At 55.5% G+C, this 27,362-nt stretch overlaps 1 protein-coding gene across 1 annotated transcript in view; it reads left to right on the plus strand.

Moving 5' to 3' along the window:
• GRK5 (G protein-coupled receptor kinase 5) overlaps positions 1-26,423 on the plus strand; it is a 221,123-nt gene extending 194,700 nt beyond the window's left edge. Inside the window, exons 6-16 of the mRNA XM_082673361.1 lie at positions 1,296-1,388; positions 7,433-7,496; positions 8,394-8,534; positions 10,093-10,283; positions 12,977-13,014; positions 14,718-14,807; positions 16,406-16,614; positions 21,240-21,377; positions 22,194-22,331; positions 22,925-23,056; positions 25,761-26,423. Of these exons, the coding sequence (XP_082529487.1) occupies positions 1,296-1,388; positions 7,433-7,496; positions 8,394-8,534; positions 10,093-10,283; positions 12,977-13,014; positions 14,718-14,807; positions 16,406-16,614; positions 21,240-21,377; positions 22,194-22,331; positions 22,925-23,056; positions 25,761-25,859 (1,333 nt within the window). The 3' untranslated portion in view covers positions 25,860-26,423. The remainder of the gene's footprint in view (positions 1-1,295; positions 1,389-7,432; positions 7,497-8,393; positions 8,535-10,092; positions 10,284-12,976; positions 13,015-14,717; positions 14,808-16,405; positions 16,615-21,239; positions 21,378-22,193; positions 22,332-22,924; positions 23,057-25,760) is intronic.
• The last annotated feature ends 939 nt before the right edge of the window (positions 26,424-27,362 follow it).

A 27,362-nucleotide genomic window follows, 5' to 3' on the forward strand; every position in this document is an offset into this window, starting at 1 on the left:
TAGGTCTCCAGGCTGTGGAGACAGAGGAATGTGCACGGATCTGACCCAGTCTGGGTGGTTTGGAAATCCTTCCCAGGTCCCCCCCACACCCACTCCTGCCCCCATCACTGCCACCCACCAGCGCTGCTGCAGGAGCTGAGCTGCAGGCTGCCACCCGTTCCTGCGCCCACACACGCACCCTCCCTGTAGGCTGACGTGCAGCCGCACGAACATACGTACGTGCCAAGATCACAGCTGGCGTGACGGCACCGTGTTCAGACTGCACCCCAGACATTAGTTGAGCGCCTGCTGTGTGCCTGGCACGATGCTGCGTAGGGGAGGCCTTGCGAGCAAGAACCCAGTCCTGCCTCCACGGCGTATTGCCAGCGCCCCATGCGCTCACCATGGGAAGAGCTGGGACATTCAGGGGCGCCAACGTGGGGCCCAGCCCTGTGGCAGGTGCTGGAGAGGGCCCACCGTGAGCAGAAACAAGCCTGGTTGCTGCCCTCCTGGAGATGTCCGAGGGTCAGCTCTGACGGCGGGTGAGGTCCCTGGGCTGCCCCCTGACCTTGAGGGAGTGGCCGTCCTGGCCCCCGACGCCAGCCCCTGTTCAGGTTTGGCAGGGCACAGCCTCCAGCGAGCCCCAGCTCTGCGTGTCGCCTCCCTTCTCCGGGTCCCAAGTGTCTAGGCTCGATTGGTCAGCGTGGCCGCTTTTTAAAGGGAAGAAGCCCAGTTCAGAGCCCTCCAGGGCCTGGCCTAGAGCCTGGCCCACAGCAGGTGACCAGTAAATTCTGCTGCGGGGTTGAAAACCTCCCAGGGTCTTCTCTGGTCCCGACCAAATCTAGGGCCTGCGCCCCTCTGCCCCTTCCCAAGACACCCAATCCCTCCATTGCACATAGTTAAATATTCCTCTGTTCTCATCTCAGCTCCTGTCCCTTCTTCAGAGAGATCTCCCGGACACCCCCCGGGACCTCACTTACCCCACTTCACGATAACATGCCCCAGGGGTCGTTTGTTTGTTTGTTATTTGCCGTGTGTGTCCCCCATCATGCTCCCTGCTGTATCCCGGAACTAGAGCAAACCCCCAAGGCAACTGCTTACTAAAGGTTTGCAGGGTCGGTCAATCTCAAACAACCTTTGTAGAATGGTGGAGCCTCTCTCCACTCCTGCTGCATCTGTCGGAGGCCCCTGTGTATTTGCATTTCCAAAGTCTGGAAGTGGATGAGGCCAGGCTATAAGCTGCTGGTTATGGCTCTGCCCACCTGCTCCAAGGTCAGGGTTGTAAAATGTTCATCTGTTTGTTCCCTCTGAGCTAGGTCTGTCCACGACTACCTGAGGGGAGAACCCTTCCACGAGTACCTGGACGGCATGTATTTTGATCGGTTTCTCCAGTGGAAGTGGTTGGAAAGGTGAGTGCTCCCTGGGCACAGCCCCCCAACACACACACACACACACACACACACACACACACACACACACGAGTGTGTGCCATTGTGTGTGTGCGTGTGTGTGTGTGTGTGTGTGCGCGCGGGGGGTATTGGTTTTTCACCTAAGTCCTGTAGAAGTCTGTTACGTCCCATGGGCCCATGGTTCAGATAAAATTCAGCGTTCTCTGCCTGTTAATTAAGTTCTTGTGTATTCTAGAAATGCTGTATGCTTATTAACATCACACACACACACGCTCGTGCAGACACACGCATACACTCAGCCTCCTGTTCTTACTTTTTGGGGTCACCGTCTTCGGGAATTCTTTCTCTGACAGCAAATAAAGAGCTGCCATATTCTTTTTTTTTTCTTTTTTAACATCTTTATTGGGGTATAATTGCTCTACAACGGTGTGTTAGCTTCTGCTTTATAACAAAGTGAATCAGTTACACATATACATATGTTCCCATATCTCTTCCCTCTTGCGTCTCCCTCCCTCCCACCCTCCCTATCCCACCCCTCTAGGCGGTCACAAAGCACGGAGCTGATCTCCCTGTGCCATGCGGCTGCTTCCCACTAGCTATCTACCTTACGTTTGGTAGTGTATATATGTCCATGCCTCTCTCCCGCTTTGTCACAGCTCACCCTTCCCCCTCCCCATATCCTCAAGTCCGTTCTCCAGTAGGTCTGTGTCTTTATTCCTGTCTTACCCCTAGGTTCTTCATGACATTTTTTTTTCTTAAATTCCATATATATGTGTTAGCATACGGTATTTGTCTTTCTCTTTCTGACTTACTTCACTCTGTATGACAGACTCTAGGCCTATCCACCTCATTACAAATAGCTCAATTTCATTTCTTTTTATGGCTGAGTAATATTCCATTGTATATATGTGCCACATCTTCTGTATCCATTCATCTGATGATGGGAGCTGCCATGTTCTTAGAAAGATTTGCACATCCCTCATGTAACCCAGCCCCCTATTGATGGACGTGGAGGTTTCCCTCAATTTTGTGTGCAGCCTTCCCGAAGTAGTGAATAACTTTGTACATACATCTTTATTTTTGCAAATACATCCATAGAAATTCCTAGCAGATGGGAATTCCCTGGCGGTCCAGTGGTTAGAACTCGGTGCTTTCACTGCTGGGGTCTGGGTTCAAGCCCTGGTCGGGGAACTAAGATCCCTCAAGCCACTCAGCGTGGCCACAAAAGAAAAAAAAAAAAAAAAAAGAAAGAAAGAAATTCCTAGCAGAGGAATTCCAGGGGCAAGGTTTTCCGCTGTGAGGGACTGCTAGATTGCCCTCCCAAACTGCTGCCCGATTCCCAGTCCTGCCGGTGCCTGGGCGCTCGCTTGTCCTCAGATTCAGCATCACTCCTCTTCGTGCGTGAGAGCCGGGTTTCCTTCTTGTTTATCTCTTCACCTCTAATCACGGGTGAGACCGAGCATCTTTTCATGTGTTCCATTTGCCGCCTTATTCTCTGCAAAGTGCTCTCACACACACGGTGATGACTTGGCCGGGCAGAGGTGACCTCCGTGTGACTGACAAGGAAGGAGAGGCAGGGAGGATGTGGCTTGCTGGGTCACCCGGCAGGGATTAGTGCAGCCAAGGAGGGGACCCTGGCCCAGGACCCCCAGAGCGGTGCTCTGCCCACCACAGCGTCCCAGGATTTGCAGGAGAGGGCAATGCTTACATTAAATCCATGCTGGGTTAGCTGGTAGGTGAGGGTGGGAGTTTCCCCTCCCACTGCCCAAGGTTCCTGTGCCCCAGGGGCCTGGCACTCACTGCCATCTGCGTATCTGGGCTGTGGTCAGAAAGCAAGGAGCCCTTCTGCTCCTGCATGTATATCGGCATCTGTGCTGGCCAAGTCCCCTGCAGACGCTTAGGACACATACCTGTGGGACATGAACCCCCGAAAAGCCGAATTCACAGCACTCCCTGCGCACTTCAGGAAGCCCTGAGGAAACACCCTGCCCTGTAGCCTCTGGGGGACGTCTCTCTCCACCCTGACCCATGGGGGTGACAGAGAGAGCAGTGGACGGTCTTCTCTGTTGGTGCACTGCCTGCCACTGGCCGCCTTGCCCGTGCACGTCATGCCTCCAGGAGATGGAAAAGCCAAGCGTGGGCCACCAGGGGCCCACAGCCTGGGTCTGAGTCCCAGCTCTGCCTCCTCCCTAGGGGCTGGGGGAGGGATGCTCTCCACATCTTGGTTTCCTCACCTGTAATGTGGGGATAATAACACTGCCTGCCTTATAGGCATGGGGTGAGGGTGAGGTGAGATAGCACCGCACACATCAACAAAGCCAGCCTTTGGGCCTTGGGAAGTAAACTGCTGAATGTAATTGTTGGGATGAGTCGTCACTGAGCACATTGGCATCACCATTGCCGTCTCCTCCCCCTTCTGATATTGGAGGGAGCAGCTGACCCTTGCGGAGGACAGTCTGGTGGGGAGGTATTCATCTTGCCCCACCTGCCACTCTGGAGCCCTGGGCTGTGTAACACAACCCCACCTTCCTGGGGTGGCAGAGTCAGGACACCGAAAGTGGGCTCTGCAGCAGGCTTCCTGGACTCCACTTCCAACCCAGCTACTTACCAGCCGTGACCTTGGGAATCTCATTTCACCTCTCAAAGCCTAAGCGTTCTCATCTGCAGAATGAGGACAGTAATAGTCTCACCTCCTGAGGCTGGTGTGAGGATTACATGAGTCTATGTATAAGCTGCTTCAAGCAATGGGGATTGTTACCATAGAGACCCCCAGAAGGGGCTGTGTCCTTTATCCCAAGAGTTCTAATAATGACATCTGACACTCAGCAGCTTACAAAAAGCCTTCAGATGCATATACCCTTTTACTGACGATGCAAAGCTCAGAGAGGTTGATGGGTTGGCCCTGGGTCACACAGCAATGGCCTGGCAAGGGTGGAGCCTGAAGCCCAGGTCCCTCACTCAAGTCCTTCACTCTTAGCCCACCCAGCACTCCTGTTCCAATGGAAGCCTTTAGCTGTGGCCACTGGCTTTCACTTTACTTGTCAGTACCAAACACATGAGATGGAGAAATGGACTTTTAAAATCTGCGTGCTGACTTCAAAGAAGTTATGCCCTTTCGAGGGCGTTAAGCTGTTGAAGCCAGCAGGGCAGGACCCTGGCCTAGAAACGCCCTAAGTGACTGACAGCACCCCGCCTTCCCCCCCCCTCCCTTTTTTTTCTTGCTAAAAAGATCATGGCCTGTTGGTGCTGTACTGTTGAAATATTAAAGGGATTTTTTTTCCCTCCCAAGGTTAACCAAGAAATTCCTCGGAAATTGTATTACACTCATTTCCCCCAGCAGAGGAGCTCTGCGGTAATGTCGACCGACTGTTTGTTCTCTGCGTATCGTAAACTGTTAGGCCTGGACTCCTTCATGTGGTTTCGAGGGCAGCTGGAAGAAATGCTTCCCAGGGCCACATGGCAGATGCAGGCGCATGGCAGGTTTGCTCTAGGCCGGCTACTCATGTGTAAGGTGCAGAGCAAGGGGGAGTTCTGCCCAGGGGCAGCCTGGGCCCCGCTTCCTAAAGAAACACCGGAGAAGAGAGAGTGAGTCGAAGCACATGAATTCGAGACAGGCGTGCCAGGGAGTGCTCCGGAGGTTTCAGGGCTGTCCTAAGAGAACAGAGTGGTGCCGAAGCTGTGATTTCTGGTGAATCCCAAATCCTCTTCAGGACCCAGCAGCGAGAAGAGTTTCCACGGAAGATTCATTCAACAGCTGCTGGGCGACCAGAGGCTCACTGCTCTTTCTCGAGCAAAACCAGTTCTTTGGCCCAATTCAGTCTCACACCAATCCCCGCCCTGGTTAAGACTCTTGGGGTGGGGTTGGGGCATGCTCAAAAATAGTCCTAGAGGGGCTTCCCCGGTGGAGCAGTGGGTGAGAGTCCTTCTGCCGATGCAGGGGACACGGGTTCGCGCCCCGGTCCGGGAAGATCCCACATGCCACAGAGCGGCTAGGCCCGTGAGCCATGGCCGCTGACCCTGCGTGTCTGGAACCTGTGCTCCGCAACAGGAGAGGCCACAACAGTGAAAGGCCCGCGTACCGCAAAAAAAAAAAAAAAAAAAAGTCCTAGAGAGCCAAGAACCAATTTTAACGTCGTAAAAGCTGCTTGTTCTTATCCATGAATCAACTGATGAACATTTAGGTTGTTTCCATGTCTTGGCTATTGTGAATAATTCTGCAATGAATGTAGGAGTAAAATATTTAACGTTTATAAATGGGCCATTACTCAGCCTAAAAAAGAAGGAAGTCCTGCCATTTAATGACAACGTGGATGGACCTGGAGGTCGTTGTGCTAAAGTGAAATAAGCCAGACACAAAAAACGAGTACTGCATGACCTCACTTACATGTGGGATCTAAGATATTCAGACCCATAGAAGTAGAGAGCAGAGTGGTGGCTGTCAGGGGTGGGGAGGGCTTGGAGAAATGGGAGATGTTGGTCCAGGGCACAAGGTTTCAGTTATGCAAGATGAATAAGTTCTGGGGATCTCCTTTACAACATGGGGACAGTAGTTAACGGTACTGTATTATTTACTTAAAATTTGCTAAGTGGGTAGATCTTAAGTGTTCTTGGAAGGAAGGAAGGAAGGAAGAAAGTACGGAAAAAAGGGAGGGAGGGGGGAATGTTAATTTTGTGAGGTGACAGAATGTTAATTAGCTTGATTGGGTAATGATTTCACAATGTATACATATATCAAAACATCAAGTTGTACACTCTTTGTCAATTATACCTCACTAAAGCCGAAAAGAAGAGGGGGAAAACCTGATTTTCCTTAGCCAAACAGGCCAGCGATGAAAAAGCACACACTGTCTGCAAGGTGGAGTCCTTTGCTGCAACTAAATGGCCATTTACTTATTTACCCCACAAGTCCCATCCTTGGCTCCCGATCAGAGGTTTGTCTCATTAGACATTATAAATGGCTTTGGTGGGACTTCCCTGGTGGCGCAGTGGTTGAGAATCTGCCTGCCAATGCAGCGGACACGGGTTCGAGCCCTGGTCGGGAAAGATCCCACATGCCGCGGGACAACTAAGCCCATACGCCATAACTACTGAGCCTGCAATCTAGAGCCCGCGAGCCACAACTACTGAGCCCGCGTGCCACAACTACTAAGCCTGCGTGCCACAACTACTGAAGCCCACGCGCCTAGAGCCCATGCTCTGCAACGAGAGAAGCCCGCGCACCGCAACGAAGAGTAGCCCCCTGCTCGCCGCAACTAGAGAAAGCCCGTGCGCAGCAGTGAAGACCCAACGCAGCCAAAAATAAATAAATATTTTTTAAAGAATGGCTTTGGCTAATTAAAATGGGGAGTCGGGAGACACAAAAAGATTAGTCATAAATACGGCTTTTGGCAGACAGGATCTTCTCGTGTTCTGGGGCTCAGGGGGGTTACATATAGCACAGCGCCCTCGGTGGCGGGAAGCCTGGGAACTGCCGTGAGAGAGTAACCAGACTGGACCTGGGGACCAGCAGTCTCTGCCCACAGGAGGCCGGGTCTTCCCGGGGCAAGTCTGCAGGAAGGAATAGCTCGGGCGCCCCAGGACGGGAGGTGCAGCCGTCCTGCCCTCCTGCCGTCCTGCCTGCAGGTGTGGGAGGGAGGGCTGCGGTTTCCTTTGTGGCCTCCGTGGGACACCAAGCCTCTGTGGCTCCTGGCCCCCTCCCCTCTCCCTGCACTGAGGACACAGCTTCCTCCTGAGTTTAGCCGCATGATTTGCATTTGGGAGAGAGAGGGGAACCACAGGGAAAGTGTGGTGAAACAGCCTCCGCTCAGCTCTTCCCTCCCAGTGCCGTCCTGAGGGCGGCAGCCTGGGATTTGAACACCCGGCCCCAGCCCCAGAGCAAGTCCTCGAGGGTCCCGTCTGCAGTGATGGTTCCAGGGGGTCCCCGGGGCCTGGTCTGGCCGTTTGTGCCTGGCGCTGGCTCTTTTCAATGCTGCCCTTGTCTGTTTCTTCTGGATTCTGCATCTTAATACTACAAGTCCCATGTTGGATTTTTGCTTTTTTTCCAGGCAACCGGTAACCAAAAACACTTTCAGGCAGTACCGAGTACTAGGAAAAGGGGGCTTTGGGGAGGTAAGTGAATATCCACGTATTCGTGAAAAGTTTCTGGACTCTTGTCACCATTTCTGTCCCTTCGGGCTTGGCCTGAAGTGTTCTAAGCATGGCTTCCGAGCGAATGGCTTGGTCACGCGCCCCCGATGGAGAAGAAGGGTGAGGCCGGGGCCTTGAGAAGGTCTGCTGTGTCTGAGGTGAGGAAGGAGGGTGTCTGTGGCAGGGCAGCTGAGCTGGAGCCAGCCTCAGGCAGGAGTCACGTCTGGAGAGGAGAAACGGGCCCTCTTGATTGTGTTTGGAGGGAGAAGGGAGGACGTGAGGGGCTTAAGCATCCTGGCCACACCATGCTGTTAGTATGCGCTGTTGCACTTAATCCGACCTTCCCAAGCCTTGTTGTTCCCACTTTAGAGATGAGGAAAGCTGAAGTCACAATGGTTAGGTGACCCAGGCAAGGCCACGCAGCTGAATAGGGGCAGAACTAAGACCAGACCCAAATGCCCTGGTTTCCATTCCTCTGAATTATACAGTCAGGGTTCGCAGGGGTCTCCCATCACTCCCCCCCCGAAACAAGCCTCTCCTACCAGCAGCTGGTGCTTGCAAGTCCCCAGTTATCAATGGCTACATCTGGCTGGAAGCTTGGGACAGAGCAGATCTAGTTGCCCCTGAGAGAGGAACAGTTCTTTAGGCCTCAGCCAGCCATCTAAGCATTGGTGTAAGTGGCTGATTCTGCACCTCCAAGGGCTAGGATTTGCCTAAGGTGCCGCCAAAGCCAGATCTCAAGGGCAGGGCCCTGGGAGCAGTGGGTCCACGGCCAGGCATCCTCCAAGCCCCAGAGACACAGCATCCTGGCCTTGAGGGAGCTTCACACTGGCCCTGTTTCACGTGCCGTGTGCCCTTGGCTTCCTTCTTGCCCCTCAGGTCTGTGCCTGCCAGGTTCGGGCCACGGGTAAAATGTATGCCTGCAAGCGCCTGGAGAAGAAGAGGATCAAAAAGCGGAAAGGGGAGTCCATGGCGCTGAATGAGAAGCAGATCCTGGAGAAGGTCAACAGTCGGTTTGTGGTGAGTGTCAGGGCCCCAGGGACAGGCCCCCTCCTGGTGACTGGGACTTCTGTCCCTTAAGTGTGACAGGTCCCCATCCCCCAGGGCATGGGATGCAGTGGGGGGGGGGGCTGCAGAAAGGAGCCCGACACTCCCTCCATCACGAGGCACCTGGGGGTCAGTTGGGGCTGACAGTGGTCACCAAGCTAGCCTGGCTCCCCTCTGGGCGTGAGACCAGGCTTCTCTGAGCTCCTCCGTGGACGAAAGAGGCCCACGCGGGGCCCGGCCAAGGAGCTTTGTTTCCACAGACCCCTGTAGGCTGGTTTCATCACAGGAGACCGAAGTGTCAGGATCCTAGAGAGGCCCGTCTGGTTTATATTCGTGTGTTACTGCATCCAGGCTAGGCTCTGCTGCGGTAACAAATCAACCCCAACTTGAAGTAGCTGAAAATGGCAAAGGCTGTCCTTTTTCTCACCCCAAATCCCATCAGATCAGACCACCTTCCTTCATCTTCCAGCCACACCCTTCCCGGGAGTGTGGAGAGTGAGTGCTGGGGGCTCTGCACTGCCTCGGCTGCAGTGACACCCCTCACTTCCACCCACAGTCCTCAGCCAGAACCGGTCATGGCCAGGGACCAGCCAACCGCAGGGGAGGCTGGGAAATGTGGAGGAGGACTTGGGTATTTGGCCAGCTCTCAGTGTCACTGCCACTTGTTATTATAAAAAATAATATATGCTCCGGTAAAAAGTCAAACAGCACAGATGGGCGCAAAGTAAACATAAAAGCCTCCCTCTCTAAGTAACCATTCCAGACGTGTTTGATTCATGTACAGATTTTATTACTTTTAGCCAACGCGATCTTACTACAAATCTTAGGCTGCAGTGTTTTCCCCCTTAAATTGTAGAGCTTTTCCTACAACAGACCAACAGCTGCACCTCTTTTTTAAAGCTGTGCACCGTTCCCCAGATGCACAGGGAAGAGCTAGGCCACGACCTGTGCAGCCCGTCCCCACGATAGAAGTTGTTCCTGGTTTTGAAGCCACCGCAACGAATAAGGCTACCGTGTCCATCCTTCAGCATCCCTTTGGCCTATTTCTGTGAGGGTGTCCGTGGGATGGACTCCTAGTGGAGGAATTGCTGTGTCAGAGGGTGTGTGCACGGCCCCCAGTTTCACTCCCACCAGCTCTGCGTGAGGGCGGGCCACGCCATCCACGTGGTGCTACTGTCATCCCCCAGAGTGGGCTGGGCTTTACGAGGTGATACCCAAAGGGGGCAGAAGTTTTAACCACCTGATGCACACACATGCTTTTGTGACGTAAAAATGCAGACACCGTCCTGTTGGGACCCCTGAAAGGTGCTGGCCTGCCCCTTCCGGCTTTGCCCCCTCACCTAGAACCACTGAATCTGATGGAGGGGCAGCAGCAGGGGCACCAGGAGGCTGTCAGGGCGCAGGGGGTGGCGTGAAGCTGCTGCAGCTCCTGCACCCTAGCCCTCCCGCCCAGCTTCAAGGCCTGGGAGGAGGAGTGGACGTGGTCAGAGGGTCCCCGGAACCCCACCGCAGGGCTGTCTTGTGCTCCCAGGTCAACCTGGCCTACGCCTACGAGACCAAGGATGCGCTGTGCTTGGTACTGACCATCATGAACGGGGGGGACCTGAAGTTCCACATCTACAACATGGGGAACCCGGGCTTCGAGGAGGAGCGTGCCCTGTTCTATGCGGCAGAGATCCTGTGCGGCCTGGAAGACCTCCACCGTGAGAACATCGTCTACAGGTGAGTGGGCTCCCCTCCCAGCGCCCCGCAACCCCGGTCCCCCCATCTGAGTCTGAGCAGGTGAGGCTGACCCTTCCATGCCCTGGACTGGATGCTCGACCCCACCCTGGGAGTCGAGGCCTGGGCATTGCCCTTGAGTCAGACAGGCTCCTGCCCAGGAACCGAGTAAGGGAGGGAGGCCAAGTGTTCCCTCAAGAGTTGATGAGGTTGGGCCACTGTTCCCTTCTCAACCAGTGCCTGCGAAGCTCAGTGGGGCCTGGTGGCCTGATCCGGAACAAACCCCAGGAAGACTTTAGTAGGATCACCACCACAGCAGGCATCAGAATGGACCCCGTTCCCTCCCACACCATCCAGCTTTTTAGGACCAGGTGTCCAGGTTCTGTGCGCGGTGGCCCTCAGACTCTCCTCACAGGCCTCCTCACAGAATTTTGAAAATCTGTGTGCCCTCATACATTTTAAGTAGACATCTGAAATTGTCCATCATATGTTAAAAGAGTGGCTAATGTTGATATTTTGAATGGAGCTAAAGTGACATCACATTTCTAAAGGTATCCAGTGGAATCTGATTGCTGTAGCAAATTGATTTCCACCATCGTGCAGCTAAAAAAGTGCATGAAAACTCCTTAATGGTGAGGAGTTTTCTATCATTTTCTTCTCTACTCCCCTCCACCCCGACAGAATAGTTATTATAATGTAATATTTTTTTGCATAAAAGTTATCGATTAGCATTCCACTCTGAAATATGTGGATGTATGTAAGATTTTTTTAAAATTTCCTTTGACCATAAGGCTCTAAGTGTTAAGATAATATATTCTGTTGAGTTGACCTTATAATTATTATTACTAGATTCCACCTCTAATTGGGATCTATGGTGACTGGCTCCAGAGCCATAGTCACATTTAGGAGTGGGGAGGAACCTGCTCTCCTTCTGTCAACTGAAGCCACCAGCACGTGGGGGACCCCCGCCCCCCAGCCGCTGGGGACACACACCCCAGTTTGAAGACCTTTGCCATGGGGCTCTTGTCGGAGATTATCTTGGGAGCCCGAGAAGGTTTTGAAAGCAAGAGGAATGGTCTTGATGACGTGCCCTTCCCCCCACACCATCTCCCAGTTTATGCTTTTGTTTTGTTTTCATTCAAGTGGGAAGAGAGTCAGAAAATGTTCCCTGAGGGTTGAAAAAAGAATCCTCCACTTGATTGCTTTTCTCTTAAAAAAAGAAAAAAGGCATCCCTCCAAATTCTAGCCCTTCCTCTATGGAGGAAGGGAACCATGGTGCCTCCCCGGCCCCGACCACTTGCCAGAGCCTCTCTGGGGGTGTGGGTTTGTGCCCACTAGCCAGCTGTCTTTCCAACCCGGTGGTTGGTGGGGGCTGATTAATTGCAGTGATGACTCCTGCCCCTATTTGGAATGGTTAACACACCAAAAGCATGCAAGTTAACAACAGCAACAAAAGTATGTCGTAATAAATAACTACATGCAAACACCAGTTATCACTTTGTGACGCTGCACCACTGGATTTGGGCACAGGAACTGCTCCCCACGAGGAGAGCTGCCCTCCGTTTGATGAACAAAGCCAGCTGGTTGAGAACCGAATCCTCGATCTAGATGCCATGTATCGTCTGCCCGATGGCTGAACTGAGTTGCACACACTATCCTGTTATTCTTTAACTCGTGGAGAAAACCTTTTATTAATAAAACCAGGGCTTCCCTGGTGGCGCAGTGGTTAAGAATCCACCTGCCAATGCAGGGGACACGGGTTCGAGCCCTGGTCCGGGAAGATCCCACATGCCGCGTAGCAACTAAGCCCGTGCACCACAGCTACTGAGCCTGCGCTCTAGAGCCCGTGCTCCGCAACAAGAGAAGCCACTGCAGTGGCCCGCGCACTGCAACGAAGAGTAGCCCCCACTCGCCGCAACTAGAGAAAGCCTGCGCGCAGCACAATGAAGACCCAACGTGGCCAAAAGTTAATTAATTAATTAATTAAATAAAATAAAAACAGACACTTCTGCTGCCTCCCCCCCCCCCCCCAGTGGGAGTGGAGAGGTTCCCTTTCACATGAGCACAATCATTTCATCAAAGAGAAGAGAGATATTAGGGACAGGAGGAGGTGGCTGTGTCTACAGCCGTGCCTTCTGGCGGTGCTCTCTCCCAGGCTGTGGCTCAGCTGGAGTTGGGAGATGTGCCACGCTCCTGGGGGCCCCCTCCCAAAGGGGGTGTTTGTCCTGGAGGTTACCGTTCTCTCCCTTACAATCCTCTGCCCCAATCCTGCGGCTGGTTCTTTGTCCTCAATAACTTCTTTCATTCCCAGACCCTGCTCTGCCTTCAAGGCATCCTGAGACCTCAGGGTCTTCTCAGGCCTGGAGGAGTCTGTCACCACTCTAGCCAGAAGTGTTCTTAGCCCTGGGGCCATCAGTGTGTGGACAGGTGCCAGGACTAGCCTTTGCCTAACTTCCTTTTCAGTCACTCTCCAGGGTCAGGAAGGCACCTATGGCAAAAAGCAGCATTTGTTTTAAATTACTGGAGGGAGAGAAGTTAGCACAAGGTTGTCTTGACCCAGAGAGACCAGACCTCCTGAGCCCAGAGTCGGGAAGGAAACACTCAGGCCGGGTTGGCCCGAGGGCCCACCCAGATGCTGGTGTGCCCTTGCCTCCCAGAACAGCCGCACTCACTTGCTGGTGATCTTTCCCTTTCAGAGATTTGAAACCTGAAAATATCCTGTTAGACGATTACGGTAAGTCAGGCAGCGGCCCGGGGATCCTTCTGCTCTGCAGCTGAGGTGAGCGTCGCAACCCAAAGGGAGCAGGGGTTCCCCCAGTGGAGACTCAGAGACACTGACCCGGGGTCCACGGGAGGGCAGAGGGCGTGGACAGAGCTCCCACCCGGCAAAGAAGCAGCCGAGAGGGAGGAGAGGGAGAGAGCGAGCAGTGAGTGAGGAGTCGAGAATTCCAGAGGCTCTGGGCCAGTACTTAACTCTCACCCAGCTTCCCTGCGCCTCATCTTCCTTGTTTGTGAAACAGAAACAGTGGGTCCTGCCCTGCCTGCTTCAGACGGTGGAGGGTGGTGGTGAGGTTCTGACAGGATAGCTTGAGGAGAAGTTGCTTTATCAACTGTAGCCAGCTATGAATGTGTTGGGCGTTATTACTTGTCTGTCACCTTGTGATTTCCTTGTGTGTTTGCGCGCATGCACGGATAACAGGAGCCACCACAGCAGCCCCTCATGACCCTTCAGCCTCTCGTGCCTGGGAAGGGGTTGTCACATCTTCTGTCTAACTAGATCTTCTCATCTCTACAGAGGGGGCAGGGCCGACACCCCTGTGCCCATTTTACAGATGATAAGATTGAGGCTCAGAGGAGCCAGCCTGCCAGGGTCACTCACCCAGCAATATCAGTGGGGAGTTGAGACCAGAAACCAGTTCTCCCTGCCAGCACGCCCCAGACGTCAGGCAGCCCCAGGCTGATGGGAGAGAGAGAGGGAGGGAGGGAGGGAGGTTGTTCGTGGCCAAGCGAAGAGGTTTGATTGTGATACTGTCATGTGATACTGTCGTGGGCTCAGGGCCCACCGCCCCTCTTTGGATGCGCCCAGTGCCCGCAGGGGGTCTTGCTGGTTCCAGAACTGTGCCCACCACTGATTTGTGGCCCAGTGGCTGGAATCTGTGTGCTCTCTCCCCTGCCCCCTACCGTTCCTGCCTTTGTCAGGGGCCACTGAGCCAGGGGAATCCACTCAGCTGCAGCCTAGCGGGGTCTCTGGCATTGGGCGTTGCTGAGGTCCAGGCTGGGAAGGAGGGTAGTGTTCCTCCCTGCAGGGTCAGATGAGGCCACGACCCTGCCAGCTGGGCCACTAGGAGAGACAGCACTGAGGCGAGCTCTCAGCACCACGTTGTCTCTGCCTTTGGGGGTCGGTCCTGGTCCAGGAGCTCCAGTGCCTCCCCACAGTCTCTGCTAAGCCTGGGTGTCAGTGTCTCCAAAGGGAGAAAACAACCCCCAAAGACCAAAAAGGCAGCACAGGGAGTTGCTTCCCAAATTGCTTTATGATTTTTCCCCTTAAGCAAATTGTTGCAAAATGTCAGGAGACTCTTACATTTTCCCATGAAGCAATCCCAGAATCAGGCCAAGGCATTTTAAACTTTGTGACATCAGCCTTCCAAGAAGCCCATTAGGGCATTTTATGAGGCAGGTCTGTAATCGTCTAACCAAATCCAGGCATCCTTTTCATCGTTAAGTTTTTCTCCGAAAAAGTAATATTTTACCCCTGTCCTCTGACACCTGGACTCTCCCAAGGGTCTGCAGTCACCCTGCCATGGTAGGTTTGGTACCACTCTTTCTAGGACAGATGAAATGCCAGGGGCCCATGGCAAGTCTGGGGCCCTGCCCAGGGTAGACCAGATGTCCACATGACCATCCCAGGGACTTATTGACTCTGTTGTCCTCCCTCAGGCCACATTAGGATCTCGGACCTGGGCCTAGCTGTGAAGATCCCGGAGGGAGACCTGATCCGCGGCCGGGTGGGCACTGTCGGCTACATGGGTAAGTGTAGGCACGGCCTCTCACCAAGCCCCACCCTCAGAGCCACTGGCCTCTTAGTGCAACTAGAAGTAGTCATGCTGGGAGGTGGGAGGTCTTAGCCAGGGTTCGGGGAGCATTGGGGCACCAGGGCGCAACTTGACTTCACTAAGCTCTGCAGCTCCCACCCCTAGCCCCAGCTACATCTCTTGGGAGGGCAAGCCCCTCCCAAGGTCAGTGGCAGAGCTGACAAGCAGCGCTGCCTGGGGGTGGGTGGAGTAGGGGTCTGCTGAGTTGGCAGACAGCCTTTCAGGGTGACCTCGAGAGGGGGGAGATCATTAGGAAGGGTCCAGAAAGGAGAGGAGCACCCCACCTACTGTGTCACAAGTACCATTCTAAGGAGAGACCAGCCTCGGGCTCCCTGCGCTGCATCCCCTGAGGCTTCTCTGAGACCATCATCCCGGGAGCTACGGGGAAGAGCCCCAGAGCTACACCGACCCCTGGAATGCTCCTGCCAATAAGGGATATTCCCTGGGCTTCCTTCTGCACACCTCCCACTCATAAGCCCACTCACACCAGGAGGTAGAGGACTCCTGAAAGCTCTGGGGGTGTGGGAACCTTGTTTTCCTCTACCGGGCTGTTGCCAGTGACACATGCTTAGGGTTCTAGACTTGGTCTCTGGTGCTCGAGGGTCCTTTTCAGGTTGCACGACATTGGAGGACCTCTGGGGTGTATATCTGTGTGTATGTTGGGGGTATGTTTACCCATGTGAATGCTGAGGGATGGATGGACAGATGATAGGTAGATAGATAGATAGATAGATGACAGATGGATGATGGATGGATGGATGGATTAATAAATGGGTGGATAGATGGATGGATGGGTGGATAGATAAATGGGTGGATGCATGATAGATGGGTGATGGGTAGATAGGTCCATCTGTGCACCTTTGTGTGTGTCTGCCTGTGCATCTGCGTCTTCTCCTCTTGCACAGAGTGTCTGCACAGCACATAGTGTTGTGTGCATACCAGCACATGTGTGGATGCATTTGCCTCCCTGGATGAATGTGGCCTGCCTGATGACCTGAAACTATCTTTTTTGCATTTCTATGGTGAATCTATAATTCATTTTATCAAAATGTTAGAGAAGCTATTTGAATTCCAGCTAAATTTAAAATCGTTTTACTTTGGGTGGACACACCATTCATTGTAACAAATATGTGTGCAGCACCTACTGTGTGTCAGGCGTCGTACCTGTCACCGGACACAGCAGGGAATAAGGTGGCTCACAGTCTAGTGGGGGAGACATCAAGGGAACAGGTTGTTTCCATCCACTGTGGTCAGGCTTCTGAAGCCACAGTCAGGGTCCTGGGAGCACAGCAAAGAGCAACCAGGGCAGGCTCCCAGGAAGAGGTGGTATTTACAGCAGTTGGTAGACCAGGGTTGGCAGAGGGAAGAGGTCTGAGCCATCAAGCTCCAGGCCTTCTGTGAGCAGCAGCAGCACTCCTGGCTGCAGGACGTCCCGAGGCCCCGTTGACATCGCAGTCCTGGCCCCGTCTGCCCGGGCTCTGACCTGCCACCAGCTGTCTCTCACCTCTCCTCGCTTCCCTGCTCTGCCCCCAGCTCCAGAGGTCCTGAACAACCAGAGGTACGGCCTGAGCCCCGACTACTGGGGTCTGGGCTGCCTCATCTATGAGATGATCGAGGGCCAGTCGCCCTTCCGCGGCCGCAAGGAGAAGGTGAAGAGGGAGGAGGTGGACCGCCGGGTCCTGGAGACCGAGGAGGTATATTCGCACAAGTTCTCCGAGGAGGCCAAGTGCATCTGCAAAATGGTGAGCTCCCGGTGAGCCAGACGCTGCCCCGGGTCTGGTGTCCAGTGCTGGCTCCCCTCCCGGCCCTTAGCCGAGAACAGCAAATGGGCTGAAGGGGACAGGATCGGGGCACGCTAGGGTGTGGGCGATGAAGCCACCAGGCTGGAGGAGCAGGCTGTGGACTGGGGCGGGCGGTGAAGGCTTCCAGGAGGGAGCCTGGGGTGGAGCAGGGCGGCTCTGTGATAAGGGAGGGGGCTGCGTGACAATGGGAGACACCCTCACGTCCAGCTCTGTGGGGGAAGCTAGCATGGGGAGAAAGGGGCTGATCCTGGCTCGCCCCCAAGACACAGAGGGATCCAGGCAGCCCCTACCCTTGACCTTGGGCCTCCTGCTGTCTCTCCAGCTCTGGACCCCTGGGTGCTGGCTTGAGGCCAGGGGCTGCAGGTGGGGGGTGGTGATAGTTTCTTATACTCGAGTTTTCCACCCACTGTATGGAATGTTGGTCACACTTGCTGGGGCCCTGTGTGACAGCATCCATGGATAGTGAACTTGACCTGGCCACAGGCAGGGCGCACTCGGGGAATGACCTTTACATAGGCTGGGTGGACGGGGCCAGACTCGGGGGCTGGAAGCCAGATAGAGGAAGGAGTGACAGGAGCCATCAAAAGTGGAGCTGGGGGACTTCCCTGGCGGTGCAGTGGTTAAGACTTTGCCTGCCGGTGCAGGGTGTGTGGGTTCGATCCCTGGTCGGGGAGCTAGGATCCCACATGCCTCGCGGCCAGAAAACCAAAACATGAAACAGAAACAATGTTGTAACAAATTCAATGAAGACTTCAGAAATGGTCCACATCAAAAAAAAATCTTAAAGAAAAAAAAAGTGGGGGCTTCCCTGGTGGCGCAGTGGTTGAGAGTCCGCCTGCCGATGCAGGGGACACGGGTTCATGCCCCGGTCCGGGAAGGTCCCACATGCCGCGGAGCGGCTGGGCCCGTGAGCCATGGCCGCTGAGCCTGCGCGTCCGGAGCCTGTGCTCCGCAACGGGAGAGGCCACAACAGTGAGAGGCCCGTGTACCGCAAAAAAAAAAAAAAAAAGTGGAGCTGGAGAGAGTTCGCCCCTGGACCGCGGCCCTTCCTCTCGGCCCAGGTGGGCCCGCTTCCTTTCCTGCCTGGCTCGTAGGCTCCCAAGGCCCACCTGTGCCCCCCAGGGCCCTCCTCCCTCTGGTGCTAGCCCAGCTGTGCTAGCACCTCCACTGCAGGCAGCTGCCCTCTTATACCAGCCACTCGGAGACAGGAGGGGCCTGAGCGCTTGGCTCTGGGCACCGGGGATCCACAGATCCCCTTCCTCTCCCTGCAGCGCGCTGCGCCTGGAGCAGCGGACAGGCCGGCGGACCCTCAGATCTGAATCATGGGCGTAAACCAGGCTCGAGTGCAGAGAAGGGCAGGCCCGGAGAGCTGATGAAAAGTAGCAGAGTTTCCGCTTCTAGAAAACCTGAGGCTGCACTGCTAGGGGCCCAGAAACCATCTGGCATAGTTCCCACCCCCAGAAGGCCACCCTCCTGGAGCCGTCCGCCTGCTGGGTGACCGCTTCCTCTTACCAGCCTCGGTCTGACGTCACAGAGGCATGGGAAGAAGGATTTGGGCTAGAGCTGCCATCTGACCACTTCCAAAGGAAGAGGAACCATAGATCTGCCATTGGCATGTGTGAGAGACAGGGAGGTGTGGTGTGTACACAAGCAAACACACGCCCGGACCACAGGCCTGGGCCAGCCTGTAGCTGGGGGACCTCCGAGAAAACAGGTAGTCACGGCAGCCAGAGCTGGGGTCGGGGGGCAAGAGGAGCAGGGCAGCAAAAGGCAGGTACGTGGAAATGTGGGGTCCTAGGGATGATTGACAGCCGGGGGCTGGGGGGTGCCAAGGATACTTGGTTGTGTCACAGTCAGGTATCTGTCCAGAGGGAGCCAACTGGACAAGGGAAGAAGGAGGTCACAGCATCACCAAATGTCCTAGGTCAGGGAATTCAGAGAAGCAGGTCTTGAGAAACGTCCAGCAGCAGCATGGGATGTGCTGAGAGGACAGAGAGGCACAGAGCGCCCCCTCCCTGCCCACAGTCATCGGCTTTGGTGCCCGGCTTTGGGGCCCCAGGACCGGGGGCACTGCTGTTCCTCTGCTGTCCCCTGGTGGCCACTGAAGGAAAGGTGGCATCTGAGCCTGGGGCTCCAGGCAGACCTGGGTCCGTAGGTGTACGTGTCAAACCAAGGTCTCCTGTCTCTCTCAGCTAGAAGAACCTTTGGAGCTCTCTGGCCTTCCTCTGCCTCCTTACCCTGGGGTCTTGGAATTCTGGTCTTGGGCTTCTTCTGAGCCCTTAACCACAGCCCATCTGGTCTGGCAGCCAGGCTGCCACCACCAAGGGACACCAGCTCAGGACACAGCAGGGCCTGACCGTAAGGAGACCATGGAGGCCCGGGGCAGCTCCAGCCCCACCTGTCGAGGAAAGTCTCTCTACAAACAGCAAGGAAGCTGGTCCCTGGCCCCCAGGTTCTGTCCCTCATTCCATCTTGGCAGCCACAAGACCCTCTTCACTGCCCCTGGTGTCCAGAAATGCATGTATCTCATTGCCTTGTCCCCTGGGTCCAGTCGTACCTAGGCCCAGACCTCAGCCCCCACCTTTCTGAGGCCCCTGCTGAGTCCCAGCACTGGTTCTTCCCCACTGGCCCTGTAGCCCTCTCAGTCTCTCCGGTCCTTCCAGCCCATTGCTAGTCTTCCTCCTCCAGGAAGCCCTCTCTGCCTGCCCCATCCACCTCAGCTCACACTATCTCTCCCCCTCACTTCTGGTTTATACTGATATTACATGTGTAAACTCTCTACCTGATGCCCAGGTTGCAGACAGGCAGCATGTAGGTGGGTGTTTATTTCAGCCTGCACAGTGTCTTAGAGAGAGGTGAATAGTGGGTTACTTGCCAAGATTTTTAAATGGGGCAAATTCACGTAAAAACCTGGATTTTCTGGCTTCTCAAAAAAAGCAGAAGCCCTGGACACTGGCCAGCATCCCTGCCTGGCAGGAGCTGACGGGCATCCTGGCACGGCCCACCCAGCCCAGCCCACCCCTCACCTTATTGCTCTCACTTGTGCCATCTGTCTGGCCAGCCCCTGCAGGCTTTGGGGTCTGCAGCCTCTTGGGATTACTCAGAGCAGAGCAAAGCCCCAGGAGAAGAGCAGCTGAGGCTCCGAGCCACCAGCCCACTGGGCAAAACACTCTTGGGTGGTCGGTGGACCAAAGGGTGACATTGTGAGTGGCTATCTCATCGCTTAGTCCCTTCAAGGCTGTGACCTGGTGCTTGCCCCACTGCCACCTTTCATTCCTTAGTTTTGGGGGGGGTGGGCAGTCCCAGCAAGCCTCCCCTCCAGACTCTGGGCCCCAGGAGGCCCCCCTGCCCTCTGGCTCTCAGGGCAGCCATAAATGTGGATTAAATGAGCACATGCAGAGGTCGCCAGGGTATTGGTAAAGGAAAGGGCTGGACTCCCTCCAAGGTGCAGACCACCCACTTTGATTTTAGTCTCAAAGCAGACAGTAGATTCCAGCTGCGTCTATGGTGCAGTGCTCAGTGGGGTGGGGACACTGGGACTGTGGGGAGGGACTGATGCCCTGCGGTCACGTGGCGGCCCTGCCCCATCTTCAGCCGGGGCCTGCCCCTCCCCTTCCCCCCTTCCTCTCTTTCATTCACACCTTCCTCCCGTCCAGCTGTCTCTGCTCCTGCAGCCCCTTCCTCTCCTATTAACCATCCTGCCTTTTGGTTGTGATGAGGACAGTCCTCTACCCCAACCATCCTTGTCTCCCCACTACACCTGTATTAAAATCCTACCTCTGGACCTGCCCTTCAGGACCGTCCATTACTCTCCCCAACCAGTCCCCTTCCCCCGACCCACCTCCCTCATCCTTCTCTCAGACTCAAAGACAGGTGTTCCCCAAACACGCCCTGAGTGTCCCTGCCGCCCTGCTAATGATGCCACAGGTCCCTCCGATATCTGCTCCCACCTTTGAAAGCCTGTCGCAGACGCCCCTTCCCCAGGACACCTCCCGATGCCTCAGCTGGCAGCCAGTTCTTGTTCCTCTGTCACCATGGTGTCATATCTGCATTGCCTTGATGGGTCCTCTGAACATGAATTTCCTGAGGCCAGACCCTTAGCATCCTCTCTCGGGACCTACTGGGTACAAGTCTACAATGTACTTATGAACGGAGTAAATGAATGAAAGAACCCACTGACCAGCCCTTGCCCTTTGTAGCTTACCTGGAGCAGAAGAGTTAACACCAATTCAACAAACATTAGTGCATGCTGGGTTGGAGAAGCAGACAGGATTCCTGCTCTCCTGGGGGTTCCGGGCATCTGAGCATGCTGGGAACATGGGACCACAAAGCACACTGTGGTTCAGGAGGCCACCCTGAATCGAGGCCTGAGCAGGCAGTGTCCGCTGGGTACCTGGGGTAGCGCAGGCACTGCGGAGGAGAGAGGAGGGACGTTCGGGAGGGCTCAGGGACACTCGTGTGAAAGGGAGGTGACCACAAGCTCTCCGAAGCCCCTCTGCCCCTTGGGCCTCTGGGCAGGAGGAAAAGTCCCCCGGGCAAGTCCTCATGGGGCTCTCCTGTCACAGCTGCTCACCAAAGATGCAAAGCAGAGGCTGGGCTGCCAGGAGGAAGGGGCAGCAGAGGTCAAGAGACACCCCTTCTTCAGGAACATGAATTTCAAGCGCTTAGAAGCCGGGATGTTGGACCCTCCCTTCATTCCAGATGTAAGTAGCCTCCCCAGCCTAGACTGAGCCTGTGCATTGATTTATGACCTTCGACTTCACTAAACACCTGTGCTGGGCCCCGGGTCAGAGGCTGAGACCTGTGGGCAAGGGGTGGCCCCCGTCTTCCAGTAGCAGGGTGTTGCCCGGTCTGGGGGTCTCTCTGTACCCACCCGGGCATCATCACTTCTATGAAGTCCTCATCTCCAGAATCCCAGGCTCCCAGAGCCCCTGGGAGGCCTCCCCCACTGACCTAGAATCCCCAGAGGGCAGGGCGCGGGTTTGTCTCTGTGAGTCCCCGCACGGCTGCCCCAGAGCATGTTTGGTGGATGAGATGAGAGAGATCACTATGGTTACGGCGCCAGGGCCAGAGCAGCACTGACGACAGCCCCGTGGCCTGGTGCCTCGACTGCCCCATTTTGCAGGTGAGGAAACTGAGGCCTCCAGGGGATATGTAACTTTAACAGAGCACCTAAGCACTACAGCTGGGACCCCAGCCCAGGTCTGTGTGGCTGCCGAGCCTGTGTGCTGACCTACCACCCCTGACGGGCCTCCGATGCGAGAAGGGCCAGGGAGGTCCTCCTGGGACATCGCCCCGTTGCATACTGTGCGGGGCAGTGATGGCAGGAAGGGGCCCTGAGCTCTCCTCACCCCAGCTGGGGGCCCCTTGGCCCCTCTGAGCGAAGGGCAGCCCGGGTTCCCGGAGCGGGGGTGGCCCTGGGAGACCCCCGCTGCTCTCCATCAAAACCCTCCGGGCCTGGCTGGGGCCCACCAGAGCCACAGGCAGGGCTCCTGGTGACCAGCGCCCTGCCCTCCCAGCCCCGGGCCGTGTACTGCAAGGACGTGCTGGACATCGAGCAGTTCTCCACCGTGAAGGGCGTCAACCTGGACCACACAGACGACGACTTCTACTCCAAGTTCTCCACGGGCTCCGTACCCATCCCTTGGCAAAGCGAGGTGAGCACGGCGGGGCCCTCAGCTTCACCCTGAGGGGAGGGTGCAACGAGGGCAGAAGAGGGACAGCTGGGTGGGCGTCCCTGTGGGCAGACTGGGGCGTGGTGTGGTGCTGGGTCAGGAGCTGGCTGGGCGGGAAGAGGAGGCCTGTCTCAATGGCTCTCTGGAGAAGCGTGGCTGGGAAACAGGAGAAATGGGGCAGCAGTGGGAGGCACGGGGGGGCTGGAGGTGGGGCAAGTTCGAGCTGGTTCGAGTGAGATGGCAGTGATGGGGCAGTGGGCCTGCAGCGCTGGAAGGGGGAGGGTCCGGAGCGCTGGGGGTGAGTCCCGTGGCTGGGAGATGAGCGCTTCCCTGCCGCTGCCCTCCATGGCCGGCTACTGTCTTCTCGGAGAGGGCGGCTTGCAGGGCCGTCAGGGAGAGGCGGTGGGCGGGCCTTGCTGCCTGGCTCTCTGCCCTGTGAGATGGAGGGCGGGCGGAGAGCCTGGCAGGACCGGGCTCGGGGCAGTGTCGCCCAGGGCTGGGCTGCTGGGATTCCTGTCCACCCAAGATGACCAGCGCAGCCCCTGACACCACCCGTGTTTTGACGGCTTCTCCAGATGATCGAAACAGAGTGCTTTAAGGAACTGAATGTGTTTGGACCTAACGGTACCCTCTCGCCGGACCTGAACAGAAGCCACCCTCCAGAACCGCCGAAGAAAGGGCTGCTCCAGAGGCTCTTCAAGCGTCAGGTGAGACCCTCACTCCCACCTCAACCCTGCTGTCCTGGCCTCAGCTCTGGGAACCCCCCAGGTCTTAGCCTTCCAGACAACTGAGACCAACTTGCAGGCTGGGGAGACTGGGGGCAGCAGCAGCCTGGAAGGGAGAGGCAGCCTGTCTGAAGTGCCTTGAGACCCACTGGCTGATGGGGTCCCCAGAGCAGAAGGGGCAGGGCCAGCCCAAAGTTAACCGGTCGTCAGGGTTCCTCAGCCTCGGTGCTGCTGATGCTTTGGGTTAATTCATTGTCGCGGGGACTTATGCGTTGAGGGAACTTAGCAGCATCCCTAGCCTCCGCCCAGTAGATGGCAGTAGCACCCACTGCCGTGTGTCAATCAAAAATGTCTCCAGGACTTCCCTGGTGGCGCAGTGGTTGAGAGTCCGCCTGCCGATGCAGGGGACATGGGTTCGTGCCCCGGTCCGGGAAGATCCCACATGCCACGGATCGGCTGGGCCCGTGAGCCATGGCCACCGAGCCTGCGCGTCCAGAGCCTGTGCTCCGCAACGGGAGAGGCCACAACAGTGAGAGGCCGCGTACCACCACCCCCCAAAAAAATGTCTCCAGATGCTGCCTAATGGCCCTGGGGACAAAACGCCCCTAGTCGAGAGCCATTGTAAAGACGACGCAAGTTATGTAGGTAAAGATTTGACAAAGAACAGGGGGATCTGGTGCTGGAGAGGTGATCCCCAAAGAACCTCATGGCTCCCGTAGTTTGATGCTGTGCCCTGCAGCTGGCAGCCAGAGGAGACTTTGGCCCTCAGGAAAAGGTATTCTTCCCTCAGAGCCTGTCCCTGGATCAAGGGTTGCTGTGGGCCACATGGGAGAAATGTCCCAGGAAGGACCCGGCAGGCTTTCTAGAGTGAGAGACCCCTAACCTCATCCCTGCCACCAAGAAGATGGCCACAATAGTGCCGCCTCCTGGCCTGGCCCTTCAAGAAGGCAGGGCCCCATCCTGAGGCCTGGGAGGCCCCTGGTTCCTTACTTTCCTCCTCCCCCCAAGGGAGTAGCAGCAGCTCTGTACCCAGGCCCCGGGCATCCCAGCTCCCTCCTGCTTAGATAACAGGGAAGAGGTGGCTGTTCGTGGCACTCCACTGTGGGCCAGGCACTGTGCTGGGTGCTTTTTGAAGGCGTCTCTTATTTAATCTTCACAAAACCCCAGGCCTTCATTCAACTATTCATTCCACCAATATGTATTGAGCACCTACTCCATGCTAGACTGTTACCTGAGGACTTAAGATGCATCAGCAAGCAACACTGCATCCCTCCTTTGGGGCATCTTAGTGAAGTGTGAGCCCAGGATGTGCTCCCATTAGCCCATTTCACAGATGAGGAAACTGAGGCTGAGAGGAGTTAAGGAACTTGCTCAAGGTCACACAGCCAGTGAGTGAGCCCTTGCGGAGGATCTGGGCTAACAGGGCGGGCAGCACGGATCAGGCACACTGAGAGAAAATGCAGACTGAGGCCTGAGTTTGCGGTTTTATCTAAAAACTTCATGTGAGTTTCACCTCCTATTCCATAATATACTCATATCCATCTACTATAAAAATATAATTTTCGGGCTTTCCTGGTGGCGCAGTGGTTGAGAGTCCGCCTGCCGATGCAGGGGACGCGGGTTCATGCCCCAGTCCGGGAAGATCCCACATACCGCAGAGCGGCTGGGTCCGTGAGCCATGGCCGCTGAGCCAGCGTGTCTGGAGCCTGTGCTCCGCAACGGGAGAGGCCACAACAGTGAGAGGCCCGCGTACCGCAAAAAAAAAAAAAAATATATATATATATATATATATATATATATACAAAATTTTCAAATGCTTCCATTAAGTAAAATTGAAGTTCCAGAAAGAAAAGACCTCCACTCCCGAAGTGGCCAAGCCCCCCAGGACGGCCCGGGATCCTGGGACAAGCGTTTGCTGTGGAAGCTCACGGCCCAGGTTCAAATCCAGCCCTGACCCTTCTCGGTTGGGTGGCAGCGTATTGAACCCAACCCCCGCCCCAGCCTCTGTTTGCCCACATGAAAAATCAGGATGGAGATGCCGGCTGCCCAGGGTGAGTGAGGTGGAGGACAGTGACCTCAGCACAGTGCCTGGCACCACGACTGCCACCAAGGGAGCAGACACGCCAGCTCTCTTCTGTGACGTGAGGGGCCCGCGCCTATGGGGGTGCCAAGAGGGTGCCAGAGATACTGAGGGCGAGCAGCTCGTGGTTCCCAAGCCGGGCACCTGCTAGAGCCCTTTGCACACACAGCCTTGTTTCCGTCTCCCAACAGCCCTGCGCAGAAGTGGCTCCTAACCCACATCACGGGCCAGGCAACCAAGGGAGTCAGACACTTTCTCAAGGTCACTCAGCTAAGCAGTGGCGGATTTAGGATTCGAACCCGGCAGCCTAACTCTGGGCCTGCAGGCCTAACCATGTAGATAGATATTATAGGAGGGACCACCTCCTCTCTGCCTTGGGCGTCTGTTAATCAGGTAAAGCCCTCTGCCCCAAGGGGTGGCCTCCGGACCTGGGTCTGCAGGGGGAGAACAGAAGGCCGCAGAAAGCAAGGCGGGGAGCCGGTCAGCTGAGCTCCCCTCCAGTTCAGATTCAGAGGCCCCTGTGATGCAAGGTCCCCAGGGCTCGACTCTGCGATGACTGACCTTCTCTCTCCCTCTTTCTCTCCTCCCTGCTCACCCCCCTCCCAGCATCAGAACAATTCCAAGAGTTCAGCCAGTTCCAAGACCAGTTTTAACCATCACATAAATTCAAACCATGTCAGTTCAAACTCCACCGGAAGCAGCTAGCTGCAGCTCTGGCCTGAAGCCCACGGTGGGACCAGCCTAGACCCTCCTCCTTAGAAGCGGACTTGTGACCGGTGGAGCTTCCGCCCTGGCGGGCAGGCGGGGGAGCCCTCCAGGAGCCGGGGAAGGAGGCCGTCCAGCCCCGAGATGGGGAGCCTCCAGGTTCCTCAAAGAGATTTCCACTCAGGTCTGTGTTCGGAGGCGGCCCTCAAGCCAAGGTGGACTGGCTGTGTCTCTGTCGAACATTGCAATAGAAATCCAATTGGATACAACTTGCACGTGTTTTAACAGCGTCATAACTAGAACTGAATTTTGTCTTTATTATTTTTAAAGAAAAGTTTTGTAAATTTCTCTATTGTTTCAGTTTACATTTTGTATATTTGTATTTAAATGAAAGTCAGACTTTGAGGGTGTATATTTTCTGTGCAGCCACTGTTAAGCCATGTGTTTTAAGACATTTTAGAGGGGTGGCGGGCGGGGAAGGGTGTAAAAAAAAAAAATGTGACTCAAGACTTCCAGAGCCTCAAATGAGAAAATGTTTTTATTAAATGTAGAAAATGATTCCCATTTCACCTTTAAAGGATTGAGTGTATCCATCTCTATAACCTTTCCCTCCCTCGCATTGGTATCACCGTTCTGTTGGCTTGTAACTCTCTGAATTAAATGCTCAAAGACCGACTGGGACTTCACCCCCAGCCAGGATGTCTTCCGTTGGGGTCCATGGAGTTGCCTGGGCCCAACTCCGTCAAGATGTGCACTTTTCCTTTGGGGGCACACGATGCCACTGTTGCTTTGGCCTTGGCCTCCTCTTCCTTCTGGAAGGCGGCCGGTACGTGGAGCTGAGGGTCTTCAGCTCAAAGGTGTCTAGGCCTCTTTCTTTCTGAGTAGGTTCTGACTGCTAAAGCCAGTATGTTTTCAAGAGGCTTGCATTTGGGGATTGTTTTATTCTAGTTTTAAGAGACGCATAGCAACGATGAGGAGTAGTCATGGAACCCCAAGAGTCCCAAATGCTTACAGCCCATAGAAACATCAGGGAGCGGAGGTCTTGGGCTTGTAGAGGAGAAGGTGGCTCTCCAGGATCTCTGGGCATGTCCCTTGAGTGTTTACGGGGTCATAGGGCCTTGAGAGCTTCCTGGGGCCCCGCAGATTCATTGGCTCAGGTGGCATGGATGCCTGAGGTTGGCTCTCCAAGCAAATGGGAGAGGCCGGGCCACCCACAGAAGCTCAAGAAAAACTCACTGTCCCTTCCGGGAGAGGTGAAGCAGAGGCGAGCTCTCATCGGGCATCTCAAAGCTCCAGGCACAAGTAGCCCCAGGAGAACTTGGTGGCTTTGCCAGACCAGGGTCTCTAAAGGCAGCCCCCAGGCCCTTTGAGCAGGGCTCTCCAGCCCCAGGGAGCGGCCAGCCTCCCCCCTGCCGCCTTCACAAGGTGACAGGGAGCAAAGCTGCCTTTGCCTCCCCTCCGGGACGGGGTGAACAGTTGAATTCCCGGCTTCCCTGCTTGCCA

This window comes from Grampus griseus, assembly GCF_964374135.1.
Source record: "Grampus griseus genome assembly, chromosome: 16".
Taxonomy (NCBI): Eukaryota; Metazoa; Chordata; class Mammalia; order Artiodactyla; family Delphinidae; genus Grampus; species Grampus griseus.